The 27575-nt window shown below is 38.3% G+C and overlaps 2 protein-coding genes across 14 annotated transcripts in view; both read right to left on the reverse strand.

Moving 5' to 3' along the window:
* nrsn1l (neurensin 1-like) overlaps nt 1-21206 on the reverse strand; it is a 220195-nt gene extending 198989 nt beyond the window's left edge. For 11 of the 13 annotated variants that reach the window (XR_009267200.1, XR_009267199.1, XR_009267201.1 and 8 more), the window contains exons 1-2: nt 21047-21206; nt 307-672 (exon numbers count right to left, since the gene is read on the reverse strand). The gene's annotated coding sequence lies outside the window, so the exon portion shown is untranslated. Of the gene's footprint in view, nt 1-306; nt 673-7414; nt 7618-21046 lie in introns of all 13 variants that reach the window. The other 2 variants (XM_058752868.1, XM_058752869.1) reach the window with 2 other exon arrangements.
* A 2700-nt stretch (nt 21207-23906) lies between these two features.
* sox4a (SRY-box transcription factor 4a) lies at nt 23907-27142 on the reverse strand. The gene has a single exon (XM_058754672.1). It carries the CDS (start codon nt 26711-26713, stop codon nt 25631-25633), a length of 1083 nt encoding a protein of 360 aa, XP_058610655.1. The 5' UTR covers nt 26714-27142; the 3' UTR covers nt 23907-25630.
* Between the last annotated feature and the right edge of the window lie 433 nt (nt 27143-27575).

Raw genomic sequence — 27575 nt, forward strand, 5'->3', positions numbered from 1 at the left:
GTCAACTCAGGACACAGCTCACAGCACACACAGAGGATAGGATACAGACATCCATGCACACACCCACGCAGGGGGCCTAGCATCTGGCTAAGCTATCAATGCTCTTGTAAAGTCTCTTGTCAATTTACGAGTCCTGTTTTTCAAAGTTAGTGCTCACTGTGGTGCTTTAAATATGCAGCTGAAGAGGCCAGATACCCATCTTTGACCTCAATACGGCAGCGTATTCCTGCTATTCAGCCTCACTCTTGTTACAACACACATAACCGAACGAAGAAAGGAAATAAGAGGGGAGAGCAAAATACTCACAATGATCACTGGGTGCAGGATTGTGTGTAAACCACTTCAGCAACTTGGCACCAGTGTGCTGGGATAATGTGGACATCAAGCTAAAAGCAGAGTTAAGCAACAAGGTCAGCATGACAGGTTACGTTGCCTCAGAAGTGTGGGAAAAGCATGGTGCGCTGCCGTCGGCCTTGGTTAGTCACTACTTCTAAAGGGGAGCCAGGTCCAGTTTCTCCACAAGCCCGGTTTAAGAGCGACCAGAGTCATCTGTCTGTCACTGCCGGTTTCCAGTCACACAGACAGGCAAACAATGAGGAGGAAGTCATGAAATCAACCACAGCCTCTGGTTTCTGTTGTGTCTGGGAAAGGCCTCAGCTCCCACACAAGAACCTGTGGAGTGGACAAAAGAGAGAAGGTCAGAGATGATTCCGGAAACAAGAAGTTTCTGGCCTGCAGCTTGTGTAAAACCCCGTCCCACTGTTATTTTAAGCTATCAGGAGAGCATTCCTTCCGAGCTCTGGGCTTTCAAACACTTACACAATCAGTCAAAAGGCTATAGGCAGAGAGAAAGACCTGTGTGTTTCTGAACAAGCTATACTTTTAGAGACTAATCTCAGGGAGTCTTGGGACTTTTCCCCTTGTTTATCCCCTTTTTCAAAGGATTAGCTGAACCAGAAATGAAAATTCTATCATTTACTCACCCTCGTGTCATTCCAAACATTGTTCCAGACTTTATTTCTTCAACAAAACACACATTTTGAAGAATGTATTGGTCACTCTTTTCCATGCACTTACAATAAATAGGCACTGTAGATTTCACATTCTAAAAGCACCCTAAAGTATCTTAAAATAAGTAAGTTTGTGTGGCAAAATTAGTTATTTACAGATAATTTTCCCCTAGAGGGCATGTCAACATTGTCAGTAAATAACAACTTAAATTTCAGTCTGTTCTGTCAAAACAAAACAAATCAAAATTATCAGAAGCTCACAAGACACGTAGTAATTTACACGTGTCTACGATAAAATTATGATCACTTCTTTTATCATTTTGGAGCTTGACAGTTTAGTAGTTTTTTACTTTTATTCAATTTTTACTTTTATTCTATGTAAAGCAGCTTTGAAAACAATGTGTGAAAGCGCTATTAAAAAGTTGACATGGCTTGACTCAACTGCTGAAATAAAAAGTGTTTTTATATATATATATATATATATATATATATATTAAGATACAAACTATATTTATATATAAATGTCATTACGTTAATAACCTGAACTATACTTACCTTGTAATAAAAAGGTCAAATTTTAAGGAGAAATTTCACATTAGGGTTACTATAACTATAAATAAAGTTAATGGGAAGTCCCCAGTAAGATAGCTATGTAAATGTGTGTGTATGATTGCATGATTATGAGTCTTTTAGTGCTAAAACAGGTGAGAGGTTGTATAAACAGACCGATTTGTGTCAGACACACATTAAGGTAGACCATGCCCTTTTAAATATGAAAATATCAACAGAGAACTGCTAAATTTATGTCATTCCAAGGTGTTTCATGTGGTTGGGAATTACAGGATTCATACAACATTAGCATACTTAACATTTCAGGGCCCAAACTGCAGCGCACACCCACCCACACACTCATACAGGTCCTTCATTCAGGCCTGTGGGCTGTGGAATGTGAGTGTGTCCAGGTGCAGACGGAAAAGACTCGGGACTTTCCCCCTCAGCCCTTCTGATCCCTGTAGCAGAGCTCATGACTCAACACGGTCACACACATCAGAGACAGAAAGAAAGAGAGAGAGCGCGAGAGAGCACAGCCTCTTGCCTACTGAAAATTTTCCCACCTCTTCCCTATCAGCACTAGCTAAGTTTACCCACAAGTCACTGACAAGTGTTCTCTGAGGACTCAATAGCAGGAAAGGAAGTGTGAAAAAGCTTCTCTGGTAATTATTTATGAATATACACCCACATTTACACATCAAAATCTCTCTCAGAGCTTAATAACCAAGGCTATGAATGAAGCCTTGTGCCGTATGTTGCCGTTCAATAGCATATAGAGTTACACACCTTAACAGGCCGATATCTAACAGCCAAATATTTCAATCCTAAACACAGACTTTAAAAAACACAAACACAATATTGGACATAAACATACACAGAAGATTCTATCTCAAGGAAGTATGTCAAATGCAACTGTATCTAGATAATAGCACAAATTTACCACCTGCTAAAAGTAGTAGTTGGTTACATGGATCCAAATCAGGATTAGGACATTGACCAAGATTACCAGCTGGTAGGAACAGGGCTAAATTGGTAGACCATCTTGGTCAAGCTGGTTAGGCCTGGTAAACCTCTTTTCTGGTCAGACTAGAAGACCATATGGTGTATCAGCTAAACAAAGCTGGGAGTCCAGCTAAAATCAGCAAACATTTTTGGCTACTTTAGTTTTTGGAGGGATTGAAGGAAAGATGGTCTACCAATCTAGCTAGATCCCTAACTGTTGCTAGTTTAATTTTTTTTTTTTTTTTTTTAAATGGTCAACTATTTAATCCAGTTGATTCATGCAGGACCAAGAGTTACAGCAGTGTTGGATCAGCAAATGCTAGACCATTTTAAAAGCTAGTTTTACTGGTGACAGTCCAACACACTCCCATGGGAATTTGTAACTATTTACATTCTGGTGAATTGGTGGCAAAAGTTGTACATTTATTATTTGTACATTATCATGCAATCTATTTACACCACTCTGATGGTTAGGCTAAGGGGTAGACCTTCACGATTACTTTTTTCTTCTTCTAAAAAAAATTAATAAAAGCATAGGTTACCATACAAATTACATCACACAAATTCATACATAAATTAACACTTTGACTCATTGGAGAGTTGAACTAAAAATACGGTCACATTTATCATTACTCTGAAAAATAAATTGGGATTGGACGGGACCATAACAATGACAACAAGACAAACATCCAAAGCTATTCTATGGCTGGCAAACGAATTAACCCTAAATAATTGCTTTACAAAAAGTCAATTAATGCATCATTTTATAATACTGAGGTATAGTGTTTTTAATAAAACTGGTTGAGTTGACACTCAATTTTGCTTTGTTGCCAAGTCATGAATCTTCGCCCATGCCAACTTCGCATGTCAAATTTCTTCACCAATGGTGAAATTTCAGTCGATCAGGTGAAATTAATATTGAAAAAAAAGTAGGCCTACATTTGTGTGTATACACTTTAAATGGACTACGATTGAGCATTTACTTCTAAAGAGCTGAGGGGTGTAGGTAGGGTTAAGACTGTGTTTATTTCACAGAAATGTCAAAAAAAAAAAAAAAAAAACTGTGACCAGCTTGACCAGCTTTAGATGTTATGACCTTGACTTTCCAGCAGGGAAGTCCAAGGTAAAAACCAGCAGAGACTGACAGTATCTCTAGCCCACATATGCTGAAGTTGAACACACTATGGCAGTTCTCTGAGTTCACAGCTGTGCTGCCCGCCTGAGCTGGGCCAAGCTGGCAGCGGTCAACAGCTGAGGCAGAGCAGGGCACCAAAGCAGCTCTGTGACAGCCCACATTCCCTCAGCACAACAGCCAAACACTTCTTTAAAGAGCCTGATGATGCATTCCCAGCCCTCAGCAGTAAAGCGGCTCTTTACAGCGACTGACGCTGGATTCTCAGCACTCAGCACTGAGGTTTCTCTTTCACAGATCGTGCCGCCACACAGTCAGAGAAGCACATTCTCAAAGTTCCTTCACACGGCCTGTGAGTGCATAAGACCACTTGACCTCAAAATCAAGCTAATTAATTAGCCATCTTTAAGTAGCAAAAGCACATTAGGATAACACATTAGGAGCACATTAGGATTACAAAAAATATAATTCAGTTTCATAAAGTTTAACTGCAAACGTTAAGAGACACGGTTTACGTAGGAATAAGCATATGGGTGCCAAGCTATTTTTACAAAATATTGTCTGCGGTCTGTGTGCCAACAATATTTTTCTAATGTACTTTCCATCTAAACAATCTGTCCATCACTGCTCACTCTGCACAACTGCTGTGTATCCATTGCTTTTTAGTTGCTGTAATCCTGCAAGCAGCTGCAAAGGGCTAAAAAAGCCACATGATTTGAAGCTCTTGCCAGCTGCCTGCCATCTTTGAGTTAAACACACATCAAAAGTTCTTCATTTAACACCCTAGAGGCGGGAGAGAGAAAGATAGAGATGGGGGGAGAAAGAAAAAGAAACAGAGAAGGCAAGAAAATGAGGATAATAAATGAAAGCATGTGTGAGGACAGTCGAAGGCCTGTTTTACACCACATGCACAAGCAATAAGTAAAGCAGCAGCATAACTGCAGTTCTGCTTTCACACTGGCACTGTTTCAGCTAGAAGCTTTTTGTTTGTGAACAAATCGTTCTCATCCACTAGGCTTTTCCCACTGAAGCCTCAGCCATGTTGATACTGGTTTAACTTGGTTGGTAACAGCACTGTAGTGTCTTATTATTTTAATTTAATTAAAATGTAAGATTTGACATAAAAAGATCATTTTAACAAGATTAGGAAAAAATTGAGACACAAGAATAGAGCTGCAACAAATGATCGATTAGTCTAGCAATTATTACAACAATTAATCGACTAATTACTTTGCTGATTAATCAGGAGGCGGATTGATTGATTATTCAGCTTTTGCAATTCATTTAAATACAGTATATATATATATTCTATACAAATTCTTATATATAGAGATGCTTTATAGCAGAAAATCAAGTTGTAACTGAATGCAACACTAACACTTTTTTCTACGTTCAATAATGTAAAACTGCAGTTAACTGCATAAAGAGTAAGCCTGGCCACACACTAGAGGATTTTAAGGCTGATTTTAAGGCCGATTTTAAGGCCAATTTGCACCCCCGAATGATTGGGGGGCATTCGCGGCTTGTCACAAGCAATTGTTTTGTCCAAAAAAATCTTCTATTGTGTGGTGTCATTACGATTATTTAACTGCTCCCGATTGAGACGAAGCGTCCCCAAACTCAAATCGTGAATATTGAACATGTTTGATATTTAGGACTCTTGATCGGGCTGCCTCTAACATGATAGCAATAAGAGAGAGCAAGCGTCACTTATACCAGATGTTGCATGCTTCTATAGCTAAAACTTGACAGTCAAAAAAATGAAAAAAACGAAAGAAGAATACATCACCCATATTCTTTGTAATACTTCGTTTTTCACTGTGAAACAGAACGCGGGCCGGGAGAGCCAGCTGACTTCATTTGTTCTTCATTTGTTTTACTTCTCTAGTCACATTTGATCTCTCGAGTCTCTGTGAGATCTCGTTTCACTGTGAAATCGTTCCGTATGGACAAGTGTGTGGTCTCGTGGTCTGGTCGAATCATCTAGTGTGCGCATTCAGAGGATTATAAGGCTAAAAATCGGTTGAAACTGTCTTCTTGTCTGTGGTCTCCCATAGTTTTAAAATCGGTTAAGATTTGAAAATTGTCTAGTGTGCAGCCAGCTTTATATAAATAAAGCTGCTCTCAGCAGTGTTGGGATGTTCACAAACAGTAAAATGCTGCTCTTGTATAATCAAACTCCTTTTTACCCTAAACAGAAAAACAAAAAAGTATATCGGGGCCTTAAAGGGGCCATCAGATGCCCAGTTGATATGATTCTTTTGGGTCTTAATGAAAAGTCTATAACATACTTTGGTTAAAATTTCTCAATGGTAGTGTAAAACAACACCCTTTTTACCTTGTCAAAATCAGCTCTGTTTTCAGCAACCAGTTTTAGTGTATGTTCCTTTAAATGCTAATGAGCTCCGCTCATCCCACCCTTCTCTTCTGTGGGTTGACGAGCCGTTCTCATGAGACTGTTTACTTTAGCCGCGGAACTTGCTAACTAGGACGTTATTAGGAAAGGCTATTTGCAATGATTCATAAAAGAACCTTATACTCACTTCTTCTGTAGATGAGGCTGGATCAGGAATGATTTGCGCAAACACATTTAGGTAGATCAGGGGGCACATTCCCTTCAAAAATAAAGGTAATCCACTGCGACTTCAGCGGTTCAGATGTCGGGAGAAAATGATGACTGCTATGTTCATTGTTACATCCAACAACAGAACACTTCAATCGCTTAGGAGTCATTCTTGTCTACACCTGCTCCGGTGTCGAAACAAAGGCGGACTCAGCTCACTCAGGGCGGGTCTAAGGTAAAATGCGAGTGTCAATCAACAATCGTGGGAGGGGCCTGGGTCTGTGTGATGTCACACAGACAAACATCTGGGAATGGCTTGATATGAGAAAGGGGAAATTAAGTAACATTTTTTTTTTTTAAAAGGCGATTTGAAAACACAATTTTAGAATAATAACAGACATTTCGATTAACTTATGTTGAGTGAATAATTTAAACAACTTTAACTTCTCACTTTTCATAGCACATTAAAAGGCACTCTTATCTCACTTGATGTAGCCTAGGCGTTATTATATTTCTTACAGAAAGTCTCACTAAATTAATCAGTCAAACATCTGAATAAATCTGTTTACACTGTAAAAAAAAACTAAGTTGTAAATAAAAAAATTATAATACTATGCATTTTTCGTATTCATTAATTCAATGCGTTACTTGCCATTTCTTTGTAATTGTGAAACTTACAAGCAATTTCTGAGATAAAATTGTTTCTGCACTCAAATGATTCAAAATCCCTACAACTTGTCTCTGCTGAGTAACAGAACTGCTGCTCTATTAAAAAAAAAAAAAAAAAAAAAAAAGGGGAAAAAGGGATTTCTGGGTTAGTCCATTATGCATTTCAGCCACAAATTATTAAATGATAATCAGGAGTTAATTACTGCTTGAACTTGACTTGATTGCCATTAAAAATCTAATTTATCTGAAGGAGACCACTTTCAGATTCACAGTTGGCCAAGCAATCTTTTTTTTTTAAAGTGAAGTGATGTGTGGCTAAGTATGGTGACCCATACTCGGAAATTGTGCTCTGCATTTAACCCATCCAAGTGCACACACACAGTAGTGAACACACACACCGTGAGCACACACCCAGAGCAGTGGGCAGCCAATGATGCGGCGCCCGGGGAGCAGTTGGGGGTTCAGAGCCTTGCTCAAGGGTCTCACCTCAGTCGTGGTATTGAAGGTGGAGAGAGCGCTTCAATCACATCTGTAGTTGCGTCACTGTGTTAAATATGTTTCTGACCTAAGTGTCTAAGTGAGACAGGAAGTTAGAGGGCACTTCAGATCCTGAGAATGTTCTTTAAAAGGCACTGGAACAAAGCCAAAATCCCTACATCTCGTCTCTGCTGTGTAACAGAACTGCTGCTCTATACGAAAAAAGGGGAAAAAAGGGATTTCTGGGTTAGTACAATATGCATTTTGAGCAGGAAGTTAGGTTATACAGTGAAAAACTCACTCAGTCCATACACCTCAGACAAGTATATGTGAACAGAGAGAGAAAAAATAAGTACAGAACGCTTAGTCACAGCTTTGAGCTGGGCCGCCACACAGGGTGAAATAGATTTGGTTGTGGTTCCTGGCACAATGAGGTCTTTCACATGCTGCCCTGAGGGTGGTCCACTTTGGCCGATCCTATCAAGCGGCCCTCCACTGTGAGATATCTCACTAGTCACCATGACAACAACCTACCAAACACAGAGCGCTCACACAGGTGCATCAAGCCACGCAGGTGCTCTTGGTGGAAGAATAGAGAGGGGTCATGGGAAAGGATGGAGCAAGTGTGTCTAAAGAGAGATGTATAGACTGAAAGGCTGGTAAGCAAGCACAGAACAAGGAATACTGTACTAGTTTTAATTAATCTACCCACTGCCTTTTGATATGTGTGGCCTCGCAGGGGAGCCAATGACTTAACATTTAAGTAAAGGTCAGATCTATATGTGAAATACTCACATATACACGGACATGCACACACACACACACACATACACATACGCACATGCACACGCGCACACAAACAAACTCACACTCACAAACAGGATGTGTGATTTATCTATGCACAACAACAAAAGCATGTGCTTTAAAAAAATCCTCCCATATTAAACGTCAGAAACTAGACCTCTTTTAATACCCAATACAGGGGGTATATTCATAAATAATTTCAAGTTGAGGGACAGCAAAGAGGTGTCTGGGGGTCGACAAATAATTTGAGAAAATAAAATGATTAATTATATATTATGAATTAACTAATATAAATGCTAAAATATTATTTATATAATATATAAAAATATATATATTATAAAAATTAAAATATTACAGTTCAACATTCTTTTAGTACATTCCCCAAATTTGGTATTATTGTTTCATTTAGCTTTTTTTAGTCAGAAATAATGTGAAACTATTTTTACTCTTTTGACAGCACTATAGTTTCCAAATAGTTAAAAAATGATAACAATTTAAAATGTTTTGATATCTTATTTCACTCTAACAGTGGGTGAAAAAAGATACACCATTCACATACAAAGTAAATATTCTCCAGATAATATTTTAATAATTTGTACTGGCTTCGGAACAGTAATAATATAAAGTGTCACACAATACTGTATAAATACCATTAAAATATCACACTTAAATATTTTTACACACTGTATAAATATGCTTTTATACATGAAAATATACAGATGTCTGTATATCTTAGGAATTGAATCCTTTGCAAGGAGAACATCATTTCTGGAGGTCCTTGGCCAGACAGAAATTTCATTAAATGGAGAAGAAAGGCTTCCCAGCAACTCTTCACTAGAGTTTTTTCCAACAATGTCTCGAACCAAGCTCAGATTTGCCCACAATATGTCATATGAAATCAAGAGGTTCAATATGAATTTAAACATTTCTCAGACTTTCAAATCACAAATTATGAAAACATTTATTTTTTAGCTCTATACATCTAATTTGTATCCGTTTTATTCCTCCTAAGGAATTTTAGAAGAAACATCTGAGACAAGGTTAATACTTAACCGAGTAATCCATTAAGTCTCTTAAGCTCTGAAAGCACAACATCTGAGGAATAAAAAATTCTCCTGGGCTCAGTTGCTACCATGTTTGTTGATGTCTCCTTTTACCACCAAGTCATCTTATGAAACAAGGCCTTTTGAGAGGCTGAAATGAAGAAAGCGGAGTGCTTTTAAGTCACAGATTATTTTACGACCTGTCACAGAAAAAGAACCAGATATAAACGTAAGCCTCGTTTAGCATCAAACCCATGAGCGTGGGGGAGATGAAACCGGTAGCATGCTGAGAAGTGTGCATGTGCTAAAGTGAGAGGAGGTGGGTGTGCTCCTTTCCTTGCATGTGTGAGGTGGGCAGAAGGTTGTGTATTTTTGTTTAAAGTCAGTGCCCAAGAAAAACATCAAGGCATCATTACTCGTGCGGACCCTTGCTGAATGAGCAACCTCCCCGCCTGAGCACCGCCTTATGGATAACATACGTCTGAGGGCAACAGGGAGGTATAGAGTGCAACGAAATGAAAATAAAAGCTTCATATCAATAATCATGTTTGACAACGGCAACTGACTGGAACCGAAATATTTCAGAAAGGAACGCAACTGTGCAAGATGCAGCAGTTCACGGGTGTGTTTTGTCAAAGGCGGCCACTGTTACTGCTGCCAAAAGTTGCATTCCACCCCCAGACTGGACGGCTTTAGGATCTGCACGCAGGCTGGAAGGGGGTACGGTGACTTTCATCATACTTCACTAACGGCCCGTGTTTTAATACCTTCAGAATTAATGAGGAACATGTCCACCAAGCACATACATCAAACATCTAGTCCATACATCAAACCACTGGCTGGGAAAATAAACGCTGACTTATCATACAACGGCTCTGGTTCTTTCTAGTTTCTCCTCAGAAAGCTGCTCCTTTAAAATAAAAGTATTAAACAACTACAACATTTTCTCATTTTTGAATGACTGAAAGCTGAAAGTCTTTAGGCCAGAACAGCGTTTTGTAGGGTGTGCCTCCATATGACACTTTATTTGTTGAATTCCAAAGCTGCAAGTGTGAAAGTTTGTCCATGTGTTTCTGCCCAGTCAGTCTGATGGCAGAAGATACTGTGCATGCTAGGAATCAGACAGATTAGACCACAATTTCAACTATGCTGGCCACTCTTTTCGAATATTAGGTCTGTGTGTGTTATATGTACAGTATGATTTAGAAGAGATCACTAACTTGACTAAATGTCATCACTATACATACACGTGATGTGTAAATGTTATATATGTGGTGTTACAGAGAGTTACATTTACATTCAGCCTGTGTGCAGCTTTTATTTTGCCAAAAAAAATGGTCCAAATTTGCATGCCCTGCTGTAAATTTTGACCGGTTGATGAAAAACAAGCTTATTATTCTACACATTTAAACAATTCGGATAAGGTATCTAGAATTATTTATGGAGCAGATAAAATAAATATAAACATTTATTAATCAGTTATCATTTTGACCCTTTTCTTTATTTAAAGGCTGAAATGTGAGGTTTACCATTTTATGAAACCTTTTCAAAGTTTCCCTTGAACATTTCGTACATGTTATTAACTGTTGTCAATCATGTTGTCATTTAAAATCCGGACATCATTGGTAATGTTATTGTTTTAGTGTATATGCAACCAAAATGTGTTGATTTGCATATAGTGCAGGAATTTATCAGATTTATATCAATTTTGTGGAGACACATTTATGTGGCCAAGTGTAAATGGAACCACTTTAACATATTAGATATATTCAATCAACAAAACACATTAAGTGACCAAATTTAAACAGGCGCTTTTTATGTCTTCTTTAACACGCATGATTCCAATAACTTTATTAGCAGAGATTTCCATATCAGACCTGAGAGTGTCAGATAACAGACAAAATGTGCAGTGCTGAGCGTCTCAAGGAACAGGACTGAAAACCACTGATACAGACAGTACAGCGTCAACATACTCCATCAAAATGACTAATGGCCTAGCACCACATTTCATTATTTTTCATAGATCAGGTCACACGACCAAGCTGGACTTGTCCAGGTTGAGTAAGACACATTTTGCCTAGAGGGGCACAATAAACTCGTGTACAAAACTGTTGAAGGTACAGCATGTGTGGCCGAGTTCCTTGAGGTCACAAACCTCACCAATGCTAAAGTAAACTTTGTTTTAAGCAGAGATGGGTTTGTCTCCCTTAGTAAGCGATCAGCTATGACTGCACTTACTTCAGAGCACATGGGCCGTTAGTTGGCCATTACACACCGTGCTGAAAAGCCAACAGTGATGCATTAGTTGCTAATAATAAAAGAAGCACAGTGCACCACTCTAACACCCTTGATTGGTACCTTTTATAAAAGCACAAGTCTGCTACATGAATTTAGACACTTAATGAGACAGGATTCTCTTAGGCCCACCATGGCTAGAAAGGGATTAATTAAAAAAGACAAGTGAAAAGGGTAAATGGCGCCAACACTCTTCAGATCCTAAGAGAAGTCGTTGGAACTGCAGCATTAGGAATACAAATGTTAAAGCCGACTGAAGAACAACTCAATCCAATACTGCCAGCTCAGACTCCATGAGAAGTTTTAAAACCAATTAGTGAATATTGATGAAGCAACCAAGGTATTAGGTGCCACTAATGAATTAGAGACTAAGAGCTTAAGACCATTATTTCCAAAGTAAAAGGCTCCGCTGACAGACCACTACAAGCGGTGGACTTCACAAGTGACAGCTTTAGCACATACTTTTACACGTACAAATATTTAATTACTTTATATGAGTAAAGAGCAGCTAAGGCAATGTTCACAATGCAGTTGAATGTGGCCCATATTTTTTCCATCCACCCCATGTGAAACAGACCTGTTTTTTTAATATGACATTCCACACTGAATGTCCTATTAAAGTATATTATGGGATCTGTTTATTATGTTGGTTTCAGTATAGTTGGTTAAAGTATAGTTATTGACTTTAAAAATGAAGTATAACCAAGTAAAAAGATTAGCCTTATACACTGAACACAGTTGAGTATACATATGTAATATTTATAAGCAGTTGTTATTAATACATAAGTTTTAAAATGTATTCAAACTAAATATATTATGAATTCATATTTTTCTTATATATATATATATATATATATATATATATATATATATATATATATATATATAGTTTTTTTTTTCACTATTTTTATATTTCTATTTTTCAGGGGTTGCATCACATGACATTTCACCTGAACTAGCCTTGCCATAAAAAGTAAAAGTATTAGATATTTTAAGCAACTTATTATCTCTATTATGTCATTTCAGTAAAATACTCTTGTTTTAAGAATAATTTACTTACCCCACTGGCAATTAATTGTACTTGTTTTAAGCAAAATACACTTAATTTATTTTTTATTTTTTCCCTGGAAACAGGACTAAATATCTTTAATCATTTTGCTTATCTAGTAAAAGTATCTTGATTTAAGAATTTTTAGATTATTTGGACTAGAAACAAGAAGTAAAATAAGCCATTTTTTTGCAGTGTAGTGTGTCAGTAGGAAATATCAGTTTACATTTCCAAACTTGCATTTTGCCATTAATTGTAATAATCCAGTGAGATTTTAGTTTGCACAAGGAGTCTGACAACAGCCAGTGTTTCACACACACTGTCTGAAGAAACAGAACAAACTGAGACCGACTAAATCCAGAAGAACTGTGGCAACCATTTTTTAGCTGGTGAAAATAATAGTATTCTAATAATTCAAAAGTTTGGGATCAGTAAGATTATTAATGTTTTTTAATGGAGTCTCTTTTACTAAACAGAGTAAAAATTCTGAGGGTGATTTACTGACAAGGTGCACATTAAAGAACATAGACACAACATCTAATTTCCATAATGACCAGCACAATCTACCAAGAGCAGTGCAAATTACTGCCTGCTTTAAGCTTTTATTGGGTGTTAAATAATGCCGCAAATACCAGTGAATTGACTAGCGCAAATCTTAGTAAACTGCATCGCCTGATTCATTTAAATACTCTCCTCCCATAAATTTACAGATCGAAAGGGACATACAAATGCATATTCAATAAGATGAGTCGCAAAAATAACTGTGCCTACACCTTTTTAGTGCTGATTTCCCACTGCGTGTCTTTAGTAAATCCTGATAGTAGTTTTTTTAACGTCAAATGGGGGTTTGCACTGGCGCAAGCTGATAGTGAATCTGGCCCCAAGGCTGTATTTATTTGATCAAAAATACAGAAAAAAAAAAAAAAAAAAAAAAAAAAAACTGTATTTTGAAATGTTATTGCAATTTCTAAAATTGGTTTAATATACTTTAAAATTAGTGCTGAGCAACGATAATTTTTAATTGTGATTAAATCGCATGATTGTCTGCGAAAATATTTTATAGTTTGTTGTAGAAAAACAAGTTATGCTCAGAGTCCAGAGCCTCGATCATAACATTATAACATGCACCTTCAAGTAGAGACCTGCACTCCCGCGGGACCCAATGCAGCAGAGTGCGGCGCGGGACAACACTTGATGGGCGAGTGTGTGTGGGGTGCGGGAGAATAAGGGTGTACTCACACTAGGTAATCTTAACCGTGCTGTAAACGGACTGAGGGGAACCCTCCCCCCCCGGAGCGCGATCACGAACGTACCGAGGGGCCCGGTGCGACCGCACCAGTTGCACCGCCCAAAGGACAGCCCTGCGTGCAGCATGATTGTGTTAACATTTCTTAGCAGCAAAAATGATAGATCTGAAAAACAATATATTGTGAGAGGGCCGTGTGTTACTGCATCCCAAAAGACTCAAAATAATAAACCACAAAGTTTACAAAATGATGCATTCCACTGTGCTGAGCGAGAGCACTTCTCTTTTGTCTTCACGTGCTATCGGAAACTTCCTATTTCCCACTTGAAGTCGTGATTACGAGCTCGTTGCATTCTTCTCTGTTAAAAATACAGTGAACAGTGGTTTGTGAATGTTGATGCTTAGTCTGATGCTCCTGCAGTCTTAGGCCCTCCCAAATGCTCTCATTGGATGAGACGCGTGATGTCACCCATCCCAAGTTAGTACTGATCAACATCCCACCCCTCCTGTGACCCATGGATTGTCTGTATGTGGATTCAGAACCAGTGAGCAACAGGCTTTCAAAATATAATAAAAAAATAAATGAAAATTTTTTAAAAACTGTGTTAACGTGTGATAAAATTATTGAATTTTCATCAGCCATTACTCCAGTCTTCGGTGCCACATAATGCTTCAAAAATCATTCTAACATGCTGATTAATATCAGTGTTGAAACTTGTGCTGCTTAATATTTTTTGGAACCTGAGATATTTTTTAGGATTTTTTGATGAATAAAAAGTTAAAGAACAGCATTTATTTAAATTAGAAATATTTTCTGATATAAGTCTTTACTAACACTTTATCTATTTAACACATCCTTGCTGAATAAAAGTATGAAAGTATGAAAGTATGAAAGAAAGAAAGAAAGAAAGAAACAAAGAAACAAAGAAAGAAAGAAAGAAAGAAAGAAAAGAAAGAAAAATACTGACAAAACTTTTGAATAGTAGCTTATATTGTAACACAGCATTTCTATGTTGAAGAAACACTGTTCTTTTTACCTTTTTTCCATCAAAGAATCCTGAAAAAAAAAATTATCACAGGTCCCAAAAAAATATTAAGCAGCACAACTGTTTCTAATACTGATTATAAATCAGCAATTTAGAATGATTTCTGAAGCATCATGTGACACTGAGGACTGGAGTAATGATGCTGAAAATTCAGCTTCGCTTCACAGGAATAAATTATATTTTAAAGTACAATAAAATAGAAAACTTATTTTACATTGCAATAATATTTCACAAAATTAAATTTTTCGGTATTTTTGATCAAACAAAAGCAGCCTTGATGAGCATAAAAAACTTCTTTAAAAAACATTCAAAAATCTTACTGATCCCAAACTTTTGAACAGCGCTATATATAGTATAGTTCCAAACCCATAAGATTATGGTTCATCTTCAAAACAAAAATTGATATATTTTGAATAGTATAGACTTGGATTACACTGCTTGATGCATATGGATTCATTTTACAATGCCTTTATGACCTTTTTGTATCTTCTAAGTTTTGGTTACCCTGACTTTCAATGACAGAAACATCTCAGGTTTCATTAAAAATGTGTTAATTTGGGTTTCAAAGATGAACCAAAGTCTTATGGGTTTGGAACAACATTAGAGTGAGTAAAATATGTGAATTTAGATTTAACTACCGCTTTTCTTTTATTAATTTTTCCTCATATCATTAGGGATGTTGTTCAGATATTAAAAACGTGCTCATCATAGAATGTGTGCATTCAACTCATTGTATGCCATATACTGCATACATGGGGTATTTGGTGCATGAGCATACATGGGCCGCACTGCTGTCTTTATGACATAGCTTAAGTCCTAAAACAAGGATTTTCCACCGACCCTAACCGAAAGAGTAATAAGTCTCGGATATGTGATTCTTAATGGCCAGAGAGTCTCAGAGACTTTGCGTGTCACGACCGGGATGCTTCCAACAAACCAGGTAATGGCTATAACTCATATTAATGCTCTGACCCCATTTAACCTTCCTTAGTGTAAAGAAATAATGCACATGGATGGGGTCAGGAAAGAGTGTCGAACAATCCACACCCTCACTAGTTGCACGGCCTCCTGCGGATTGTGAACTGTCAGTACTCAGAAACACCCTCCGCCTACTTGCTCTAATGAATCTGCTATAATTCACAGGCACATTGGCAGATGTTCCAAAGGTCTGCCACTCTCTCATTTGTGCCGCCCACCTCAAAGCTCTCGTTTCAGATCTTACTCTCATAATCAGCCTCAGAGTGCTGAGTCTTCTCATCTTTTCGAAACCACCGCTCATTAACTAAGATCTTCTCATGGGAAAATGTCTTTCACCTTCCAGTTTAGGCGGCTCAGTTCCTTGTCAATACTGTACTCAAGAGATGATTACTGTAAACTGAATTTAGATTTAGTCTCTCTCCACCATGTGAAAGGCTCATGTGACTGGGTCTCCTGTAGTCCCAGTGCATTCAGTCTTCCCTGAACCATGTGGAACTGCTTAAACACACACACACAGTGAGTGAAGCCAATCTCCAACTGTCACAGGACATTGACCTTCATCCTCAAGTGCAATATACAGTGATTGCTTTCACAGATGTGCTCTGTACTAACAAAATCTAAAGAAAGTTTCAGCAAGTCTTTTCCTTTTTGTTTATCTGTAATTCACACCCTCTCACATCTCTCATTTTAGATTCATTCATTTATATAGCCCTGCAATGCATGCATTTTGCAAAAAAAAACTACAAAAAGTTATATTCAATTCAATAAGTCAAATAAATAAGTCAAATAAATCATTACATAAGTCAAATAAATCAATAAATGGGTCAATAAATAAATAAAGTCAATAAATAAGTAAATCAATTAATAAATAAGTAAAATCAAATCAATCAATCTTGCAATTGTTTTTGAGTTGGCCACCTGGCAACAATGCTGTGAAATTAATTGGAGCAGACAGGGAAAAATGAAATTAATTTTGGAAATAAACTGAATGTTATTTAAGTATTTTGTATAATGTTATACCATTTATTAATATTTTATATTAGCTTTACTCTTTACATTTTCAGCTTTTGTTACTTTTAGTTTTCATTTTAGTTTTACAATGCACTTTTATTAATTACAATTGTAATAGTGTATAGTTAACCATAAAACAATTTGTATTACTTGAAATAAACTTTAAATTAAAAATAATAATAATTTATATATATATATATATATATATATATATTAAATGTATTAAAACATTTTATTGATTTATTTCTCATTTATTTTCTCACTAAACTGAAACTGATATAAAATAAATAAAAACAATGAACTTTGTGAACAATAATAATAACAACAACAACAACAACTAACAAATCAATTAAAATTACTAAAACATTAAATAAAAATAATGAAAACAGTATGTGTAATATATATATATATATATATATATATATATATATATATAAATAGTACCTCATTAATAATCAAAAGCCCTGGTTAACAGTAACAACACTGGTCTATTTAATGCTTTAAGAGCCCTCTAAAAATAACTGCTAAATTGTTTATAATCAAATACAAAAAGTATGGAGATTATCAAAATTACTAATTTAAAAAATAGATAGTACACCTACAACTACTGTTTTGTACAGCACAAAATTTGTACAGACATTAAATACAGCAGTTCAAGCTGAATTAATTGCTGAAATTTGTAAAGGAGAAGAAAAGTATAAAGTCTTGCAAGCCTGCAAGCTACAAAATGGCCAAAGTGCCAAACCATAGAAATTTATCTCATTCAGCTCAAATTACATTTTCCACAGGAGTCGACTAATAAGGAAAAGGGAATAGCAGAGGAACACATTCAAGAAAACAGAAGTAATATGTAGGTGTCAGGGTGTGAGTGAGGAGCAGCAATGGAAAACAGGCAAGAGGAGCAGGAGGAGAGGAGGCTGTGCATGTCGTGTGCCAATCTGAACCATAAAGGGATTTTCTGATGAGAAAGCATGAGAGAGGATGGGAAGAGAGAGCAGAGCAGACTTCAACAGTACAGTACAGTACAGAAACATCTGTGTTGCATTTGCATCGAGCTGTGAATAGAGCACCAGGTTCACATGCAATTCACTGCTTCCTTTCTTTTTCTCCCTAGTTAGGTCCTGCTTGATAAACATAAACATTTAATAGACCAACACACTCACAAAACCCTGTCAACTCCATTGAAAAACCCTATGGAGACTCAGATGTGCTCTCAAAATGCACAAAAGTGTGAGAAACACAGGGCAGCCCCACTTCAAAACAACATACTGTATTTATAACAAACTCTCGCAGAACAAAGCATCGACGCACAGTCGTGACGCAAAGCTACCCTTCGGCGTATGTGCGCATTCAAACCGCACATAAACATGACACAAACATATACCAGTTGCTCCCAGTCATAAACCGACAGCTTGTCACATGAGAGCGCAGGAGAACTTCAGAAGTGGTGCGGCTGGGGCAGAGCCTGTGGAGCCCAGCCTGCGCATCCCCACGGTTTAGCACCGTCAGCAAATTCACACTCAGTTTCGGGACAGTAAAACATCAGGCTTGCTTGGCCGCGTGGAGAGAGATAGACGGGGAGAAAGTAAATCAAAGCATACGCTGATAGAAACTCCATCTAATTTCAAAGGCCTCCACCAAGATCTTGACAAGGCCCTAAGAGACCAAACTATTAAAAACATACGGGGGTGCCAAAACAACCGCTGTGATGCTGGGAAGAAAATTAATGCTGCGGATGATGCCTGATGTCACGGCGCAGCCGGAGCGCTTTTACTCCAGAAAACCTCTGAAATCTGAAATTAATTTCTGAAATAAAGACCCTTGTGCTGAACAGATGCATAACTACACTGGAAACCATGGGGGGAGGGAAGCGTTTTCGGTTCATCTGCCTCATCCTAAAGTACGTCTGCGAGCAAGGTGTCTATTTACCTTTCCACTGAGGAGACAGAAGTGGGCTCATGAGTTCAAGACAATAGAGCTGCCAACAGCAGCATTCGCTTCTCTACCAATACCTCTCACACACTATGATTTATGGGTAGTAATTACTTCACTGCCGGTGACATCATCTCACCACGCTTCCCGCACAAAAGTGACTAATTAGCTGTGCTGTCTTCTGATGCCTGCAATGTCTTTTTTTCTCCTATTTTTTTGTATGGAAGACAAGGCATGTCAAAACAAGACATTTCAACATCCCAAGGCAACACAGCTATCGCTGTAGCAACCTTCTAAGCAGGCATACATTAATACAACGTGTCTGTTGCGCTCTCACACACACAAACACAGCACTAAACCCCAGCAGATGGCTTCTAAACAGTTTGCTCAAAGAACAAATGCAGTGCATGATGGGGACAAAAATGTATTTGGACACTTTGGCTGCATCTGAAATCGCATAAACTCGGAGTAGGTGCGTTTTTTGAATAAGTCATTACTGCTAAATAAGATCTATATGAATGCGTGTAGTGTATTTTAATTTAGATGTGCTTCATCACTCATGTTGTCATTGTCATGTGACATACTAGCACCAGTTGCACCGCTTCACTGCCATTCACAAACCCGCTCCTGTGGCCTCATGGGATACATTCTCAGAAAAAAAGGCACAAAAGCTGTCACTAGTGTAGTACCATTTCAAAAGGTACACTTTTGTACCTTATTTACCCCTAAAAGTTGCATATGGGTAAATTAAAAGCACATTTTGTTAACTAAAGTGTAAATATTAGCACATAAATGGTACATATTAGTACTTTTTGTAGGTTTTGTATGACAGTGTTGAATTTCATCCGTAGGACATTAACATACTTTTAGCCATTTTTATTTTTTAAACACTGTAAATTCAGACATACTATTCTTCTCATATACCGTTTTTCACCTACTATATAGTATGGAAGCATGCATATCATTCAAAGATCATTATAAACTACACCTGTGGTTAGGGCACCTATGAGGACTTCATACATCCTTTAAAAATCAACTTATTAAAATGAATTGCAAAAACGTCAGAGAAAAGTAAGGTTAGTTCTGAGAAAGGCTTTTGACACTTGCTTTTATTTCTCTTTTCTTTCTCTCAGGGTTATCCGGCCACTGCAGTTCTCTTTGTATTGCACATTACTCTTCTCTTATTAAACAGAACAGCTTGTTTTCATTGTGACGCGTCCATAGGCCTCAGTGCCATCGATATTAAAATAGCTACTGTATACTTCATGGGTGGAAGAACAAAGAAAAACAACAATCTTCTTTGTAATACTAAACAAGTGTGACCTATGGATTATATGACTTTAGAAAGTACCAAGAACACCATGATCATTATCATATACTGTACTGTACAAACAGTGACCTTGATTTTTTTTATGATCCTGATGTTTGAAAAGGAATTGCAGAAGGAGAAAAAGAAAAACATCCAAAAAAATATCTTAAAGTTCAGCATTTTATTAAGCAATAAGAGATTTGCTCTGCAATTAAACTTGAATTTGCACCTTCTGATACTGTAACTCACTTCGTGATCATTTATATTTAAATGACCCGTTTCCACCTTTCTCAGTTTTTTTTTTCTGATTACAATTACAATACGTTCAAATAATAATAACCTTTCAGAATATTTCAATTCTAACAAATAAATAGAAAAATAGATTGGCTTGTTATTTTAATTATTGTCACAAGTTATGGATGGAACCATTCTAGATGTCAAAATATAACTATAAAAATAAATACATCGCAGATTGTCATTTAAAAATAAAAATAAAATAAAAAAACATTAGAACTGCCACACAAATTACTGAAAAAACAACTACCTGTTGCTAACCTAATTCTCGGTAAAAACCAAGATGAATAACCTGATTTATAATTATTTTAAAAAACGAATTAATATGATTATACGGTTTAAGACAGATGGACCCAAATGTACGTGAGTTCATTCTTTGTTGATTATTCCTCGTGTTAATTGTGATGAGTAAATAAAATTCCCAATCAGGCCAGGTTTATGAAAAGTCATCCAGTAAGTTACTGATATTCCATTCAGTTATTGAGTTCTCATCCCATTGTCGCGTGGCCAAGTGAAGTTTATGAGCACTCAGTTCATAACATGATGAACAAAGGAATACTCCACTCCCCCTTTGTGCTCAACTTTAGAGAGCAGACGTACCAAAACTCCCGCTAAAATATTCCAAAATCATTTACCTATATCAGGAAGTTATCCTCGAAGAGTTTTATCTAAAACGTGTGAAAGTCCATTGAGGCGTGATCCCGTTTTGTCGTTATAATCCAAAAGCGCAAAACTTTCAGCGTTCGGATGTTTGGCTTGTATTGATGATAGTGCATTGTCTGCACGTGCTAGACAGCTAGCTTGACCACGCCCCTTTCACCCATGACCCCACCCCTTGTCCAATACCATGCATTCCATGAATTACACCTACAGACGTTTGTGAAATTTGTCTACGTTTTTAAATTATTTTTTAAATAATAATAATAATAATTATTATTATTATTATAATTATTATTATTATATTGTTGTTGTTGTTATCTATACATTTGATGACAGAGCACTCATGAATCTTTTCTTAAGAGTATATTTAGAGATGTAAAATATGATGATTCACCTTCTGCCTTCATTAATGAATATAAGTAAGGTCACTGAGTGTATGAGGGCTTGGTTTTTTAGTAAATTGCTTTAGTGTGGTTATATAGATAAATATACATGTATGACAGCTTATTGGACTGTATTAGTGACAACTATGTAGTGCCAACCATAGTATGTGGATAAGTGTAAATATTACTAATCTTGCTAAGTGCACCAATCTGAACCATCTGTGCTGCCTTCTGTTAATGCTGTAAAGTTATATAGTGTGTGTGTGTGTGTGTGTGTGTGAGAGATCTTGTTAATTAATTTTATTTAATACATAAAGCAGGATTTATTGATTATATATATATATATATATATATTTATTTATATGTGTGTGTGTGTGTATGCACGCACACACAAACACACACTGTGTACATTCACCTTGCAAAATGGTAAAAAAAAAAGAAAGAAGATAATTAAAAAATGCCATAAAGATTATTTAGTACTGCCCTGAATAGACTAATTCACACATTTCACAAGACAAAACAATAGATTAAAAAAAGATTAAAAAATGACTCCCTTCAAAGGTTGTCATGCTCTTATTTTTATAAAGAGGTTATTATTAATTAATCACCGTACTTAAAAGCTACAGAATATATTTACATGTTTCTCAGAAGCCAAAATAAGTAGAACACTGATCACACTGAAAAAGTTGTTATGTAAAATAACTTTTCAGGGCAGTACTAATATTAATAATAATAAAAAATAATAATATGCCATTTTTAATATCCCTTTTATTTAAAGTAATTATGCAAGATGCATGCATGTGTATGTACGTGTATGTATGTATCTATATATGTTTGTATATGTACACAAATACACACACACTCACATACAGCTTCAAACTTTTCCTGTGCCACTGACTCCAGATAACAAGTCAGTACATTGCAAGAAACATGGATACATGAGCTTGCAACTGGCACCCCAACACAATCCATCATCCAAGTCTGCTTGACAGACTGATACATTCATATCTTAAATTTGCACGACTGTGGTATTCAAACGGCTTCCTGTCTCTTTTCTCATTTGGGGGATGTAAACAGATTAACACAAAATCTTTCGAGAGCCCCCTCCCCATTCCCGACACAAACCAGTGCACCCAGAAGGAATTAATTGGTTTCAGCAGTCATCCCTGCTGAACAATCCACTTGAGCGCCCCCAATGTAGCCTCCCGGCAGAGACATCTCATCTGTCTCACACTCCTCCCCCACAGAGTCCATGTCTAGACCCTCTTGCTGCAGTGTGCATCCATGCTCACACTCGACTAGGGCATTAGGTTCACACCCTGTGCTATCAGTCGGGATGATGCTAGATAATGACTCAGACTCAGAGTTGCTGGAACACTCAGCTCTTGAGACACGGACAAACCATCTGATCTCTTTTTTCACCCTCATGTAAACATGGCGTATTGTAGGCATGTAATGTGATTATTGCATGTTTGTAATGTCTGGATCGCCTCTGATAGCTGCATACCCACTTGCCTGTGTTATTGTGAAAAAGAATAAAGAAAAAAAACAAAACAATACTGAATGGGTGTTTACTAGGGACCGAAGAAATGAAACCGTATCGTAATATCATTATGTGACAGTTCCTTGTGACTCCAGGTTGCAATAAGCCTGACTGTCAATCTTTTGGCCATGCATCGCTTCATGTCTCACATAGAGTGACATACCAAAGCAGAGCTGATGCAGGTGACTGCATAAGTGGTATTAATAAATAATATTAATTATCAGCTATTTTAGACTAGAAAGCATCAAAATCCTGATACACAAATGACCTTGTTGAGCACTCATACTTACACTCTCTGAAAAAAAAGGCATAAAACTGGGGTTGAATGCTTTTAAAAGGTATTAATATGAAAACTTTAGGTACTAATATGCACATTTAAAATATTAATATGTACCATTTAAGGGAAAATAAGTTACAAAGATTGACCTTTTTGCTTTTTCTTTATTGCTCTGCTGTGCAAAGGTAAAGCAAAATAAGGTCCCTAAAATAAAGGTTCCAAAGTGGTTTTTCGCAGTGATGCCACAGAAGAACCATTAAGTGAAAAACTATTTTAAAGAACCATTTTTTATTAGTGTGAAGAACTATATAATATTAAGAACCTTTTTCCACTACAATGAACCTTTTGTGGAATGGAAAGGTTCTATGGGGAACCTTTGATGCCAGTAAAGAACTTTTATTTTTAAGAGTGTAGATCATACTTTGTGGTGAATCAGAGTGTGATACTGAATCAATCAGAAATTTGTGAAGCCATTTTCTGTTTTAGTGTTGCCGTAATTACTGTGTTTTACCTTTGTGGGGCGGTAGTGCTCTCAAAAATGCACATGGTGCAGAATTATTCTTTAGTTTTGTGTAGTGTTGAAATCTATTAAAAGAAATAAAATACGAAGAGAAAGAGTCATGCAACTGACGTTCAGTTCCAGCTGATTTTATTTCCTTCTTGGAAAAAGACAAAGTTCTGTACAGAGGTCTGACAGGCAGTGACTTGACACAATTGGCTGGCTTTTGAGTTCACTACTCAAATGTTGAGATATGGTATGGCAAGACAAAACAATATTGTACACAGCATATTGCACAAAATGAAACAATAAAACATATCTATATATTCCAAAAGTCATGAACAACACTCTTAAACATAGGGATGTATAAAGATATATGTTCTTGTTCCTGTCATGATATATCATCGTCAGACATAAACACGCAATCTTTTACTTATTTTACACTCAATGTACATAGAAATCTTCATGTTGATCCTCTGCCTTAAACACAACTGCTCTACATAAACCTGAATTCAGAAATACAAAATGCTATTCGCCATGCCATAATATACTAAAACAATTAGCTACATTTAGCCAACAAGTAGAAAAGATTAAATATCCTTGTACAATTATGGAGTGAAGACGTACTTCATTGTTCATGAATTATAGGCATTTAGACCGTATCTGTAATTCCATCCAGTGGTTCAAACCGAAACGTGTCATTATAAAAGCACAAAGAAATTGGTATTCAAAAAGTACAGTATCCCCAATAAGGACGCGATAAATCGCAGCTGTCGCTGCTGCAGCTACATACAACCTCACTCAGCGCGCGCATCGTAGGCTAATGACGATTGGTCGTTGAAATGCAGATACTGTCTCTTTAAGAAGCCTGTGGATTGACACTGTAAACATGTTTAGGGGGCAGATTTGGGAGACAACCCAACCCCCTGGCTTTAAAAATCGGAAATCCAAACAGCGATATTCACCGATTGACACCCCCTCGATAGATTTTGTACAAAAATACACTCAGAAAATAATGAAACATTTAATCTCCGTTCCATGTGAGAGGTCATCAATTAAATAATACGAAACAAGTCTAGCCCTTCCGCGAGACAGACGGACATGTGCATGTGTAGCCTATACACACAACAGACTGACTAGAACACAAGTGACGGAGGGGAAGAGAGGAGCAATGTTTGGCCATTATAAATACATCGATATAAAAATGCCAGCGCAGAAAAGTTACGAGGATGAAAAAGTAAAAGGCAGAGAGAGAAGGAGAGAGAGAGAAAACGCTCCTCGGATGAATTTTGGTCCTGATTTGTAGTGTAAAGAGTCGAATCATCTGAGTTGCGTCTGAATCCTGATGTCATGACGACAGGAAAGCTGGTGATTGTGTTTGTTTTTGCGTCTCATGTGGCGCTGCCATTCGGTTTCAATGAATCAACACCAGTTACGCTTCTCAACAGCCTTAAATCGTAATGAAAGCATGCGATGCTGGTCTAACACACGATTCTGGTAAACAACCTCAAGCGCGAGCAAACGTGCTCTCCATTCAGTACCTCCATCGAAACAAGCATATGACCAGACTTGTCTTCTGTTTAAAAACGTCCCTTTTAAAAGTCAAGGAGGGCGCACAGCGTGAACTCGCCACCGCGCAATGCCCTCCTCGTCTGCGTCCAAAGCGCGCCTCCTTCCAGCACCAAACGAGCAAGCTAAGCACTTTCATCTGCACTCTTGTCAGTGGATAATGAGAACCCACAGTATCTGATGCATGATAAACACGAGGAATCATGTCATTGACTCGTCGTCTGACTCGTCTCGGAGGATTTTGCAGCCCTCCGGTCATTTTTTAATCTGTCCTTTCACTACTAGCGTTCAATAAGTGAACACCAAGTTGGATATTGTCGATTCGAGCCAGTCCCCTAATATCAACTCGCTCACCTCTGGGGTGCAGTAGTCGGGGAACTCAAAGTGCGAGCCGGAGCCCGACTCAAAGTTGAACTCCAAATCTCTGTCCAGAGGCGCGGTGCCAAAGGTGCTGAAGCTGTCAAAGCCGGGGCTGGGGTCCGCCAGCTCGTCCTCGAACTCCTCGTCCGATGAGGACGACTGCGAGGAGGACGAGTGCGAGGCGGAGGGCGTCGGAGACGGCGCGCGGGTGTACTTGAAGCGCGCGGCGGGCTCCGCGTCTTCCTTTCCGCTCGCGAGCCCGTCCTCGTAGAGGCTCAGCGGGTCGCTGGATTCCGCCGAGCTGCTCAGAGTGGGGCTGGCCGGCACGGCGACGGAGGGCGGGCTGCTATCGGAGCTGCATCCCCCGAACGCATGCCCGCGCTTGGCTGATTTCTCAGGGATCTGTTTGGCGGCGGACGCGGACCTGGACTTGTAGAGAGTGTGGTGGTCTGCGGGGACGGAGTGGGAGGTCAGCTCAAGCGCCGTGGACTTTCTGTGCGTCCTGCTGAGAGTTTTGGAGCTCTTTTTGGAGGCAGACTTCGCGCCAGGGCTGCCGCTCACGCGCTCCGCCTTCTCCCCAGTCTTGCCGCTGGATGACTTCACCTTCTTCCGAGGTCGATATTTGTAGTCAGGATAGTCTGCCATGTGCTTGAGCCGCAGACGCTCGGCCTCGCGGATGAAGGGGATCTTGTCGCTGTCTTTCAAAAGTTTCCAGCGCTTGCCGAGTCTCTTGGAGATCTCCGCGTTGTGCATGTCCGGCGACTGTTCCATAATCTTGCGCCTCTCTATCTGCGACCAAACCATGAATGCGTTCATTGGCCTCTTGATGTGTCCCGATGGGGTTTTGCACCAGGCGATGTCCATTTTATCCCCAGCCGAGTTTGGAGAGCCGGGAGTCGGGGAGGCGTCCATGTCAAGGTCCATCTCCCCAGAATCAGTGGAATCGCCGGGGTGCACGTCGCTGTTGTTGCTGATGTGCGTCTGCTCCACCATAGCCAGGTCTGTGTCCATGCACTCACTACAACAGTCTCAACTTTTAATTGCGCACGAAAATCCTTCACGTGCTGAAACGCTTGGAGAGCGCTAAGAGTTTCTTCTTCGCAATATGATTTAGTCAGTGTGGAAACAAAGTTGCTGCTGCTGACTGTCTCTTGGTTCCACAAAGGCGCATATCCCCGTCAGGAGCTCTGTCAAGTCCCGGCAATGTCGTCAAAATCAACAGTCTGCCGTTCAACTGCCGGTTCGACTGAAAACGAACCCAGAGTGCGCTCTGGACGCGAAGTATCTGAAGCCGTTCAGTGGAAACGTACAAGTGTCTTCAGCATAGTTTGTCGTATGACCATGCGGTAGGTTTAGGCGACTGCACTTTTTCATGCTCTGAGCTTCCTATCACCCTTCACAACTTTCAATACTTCTGCTAAACCGCCTCACAAGGATTTATCCTTTTCCGAAGGTATAAAGGAAAGAGAATCCAGCCAATCAGCTGCTGTCACTAGCCTATCCTCAGCCAAAGGCACGCCCCGTCGCCGTCCATTGGCTGAATATAGTATCTAATAATAATCGGCGCGTGCAATGAGAAGCTTTCTGTCTGACCTCATTCCATCTACACTGCAAACTTAGTTTTAAAGGCGCATTATGTACTCCCCCTTTCCTAGATCGCAAGCAGAATTTGGCAGGGGTGCCTAAATTAGGATAAGCAATTCTAATGTTCGATTATGAGCGATAACACGGATTAAATCCAAGGATTGTTAAATCCAGCTTTTCACAATCAAGCGTTTGCTTTGACTTGCATAAATCATCTGTAAATTGTTATTTACAACATTAAATTGCGATATGAGTATAATTTCTCTAAAAAAAAAAAAAAAAAAAATCA

This window comes from Onychostoma macrolepis, chromosome 19 (genome assembly GCF_012432095.1).
Source record: "Onychostoma macrolepis isolate SWU-2019 chromosome 19, ASM1243209v1, whole genome shotgun sequence".
Classification (NCBI taxonomy): domain Eukaryota; kingdom Metazoa; phylum Chordata; class Actinopteri; order Cypriniformes; family Cyprinidae; genus Onychostoma; species Onychostoma macrolepis.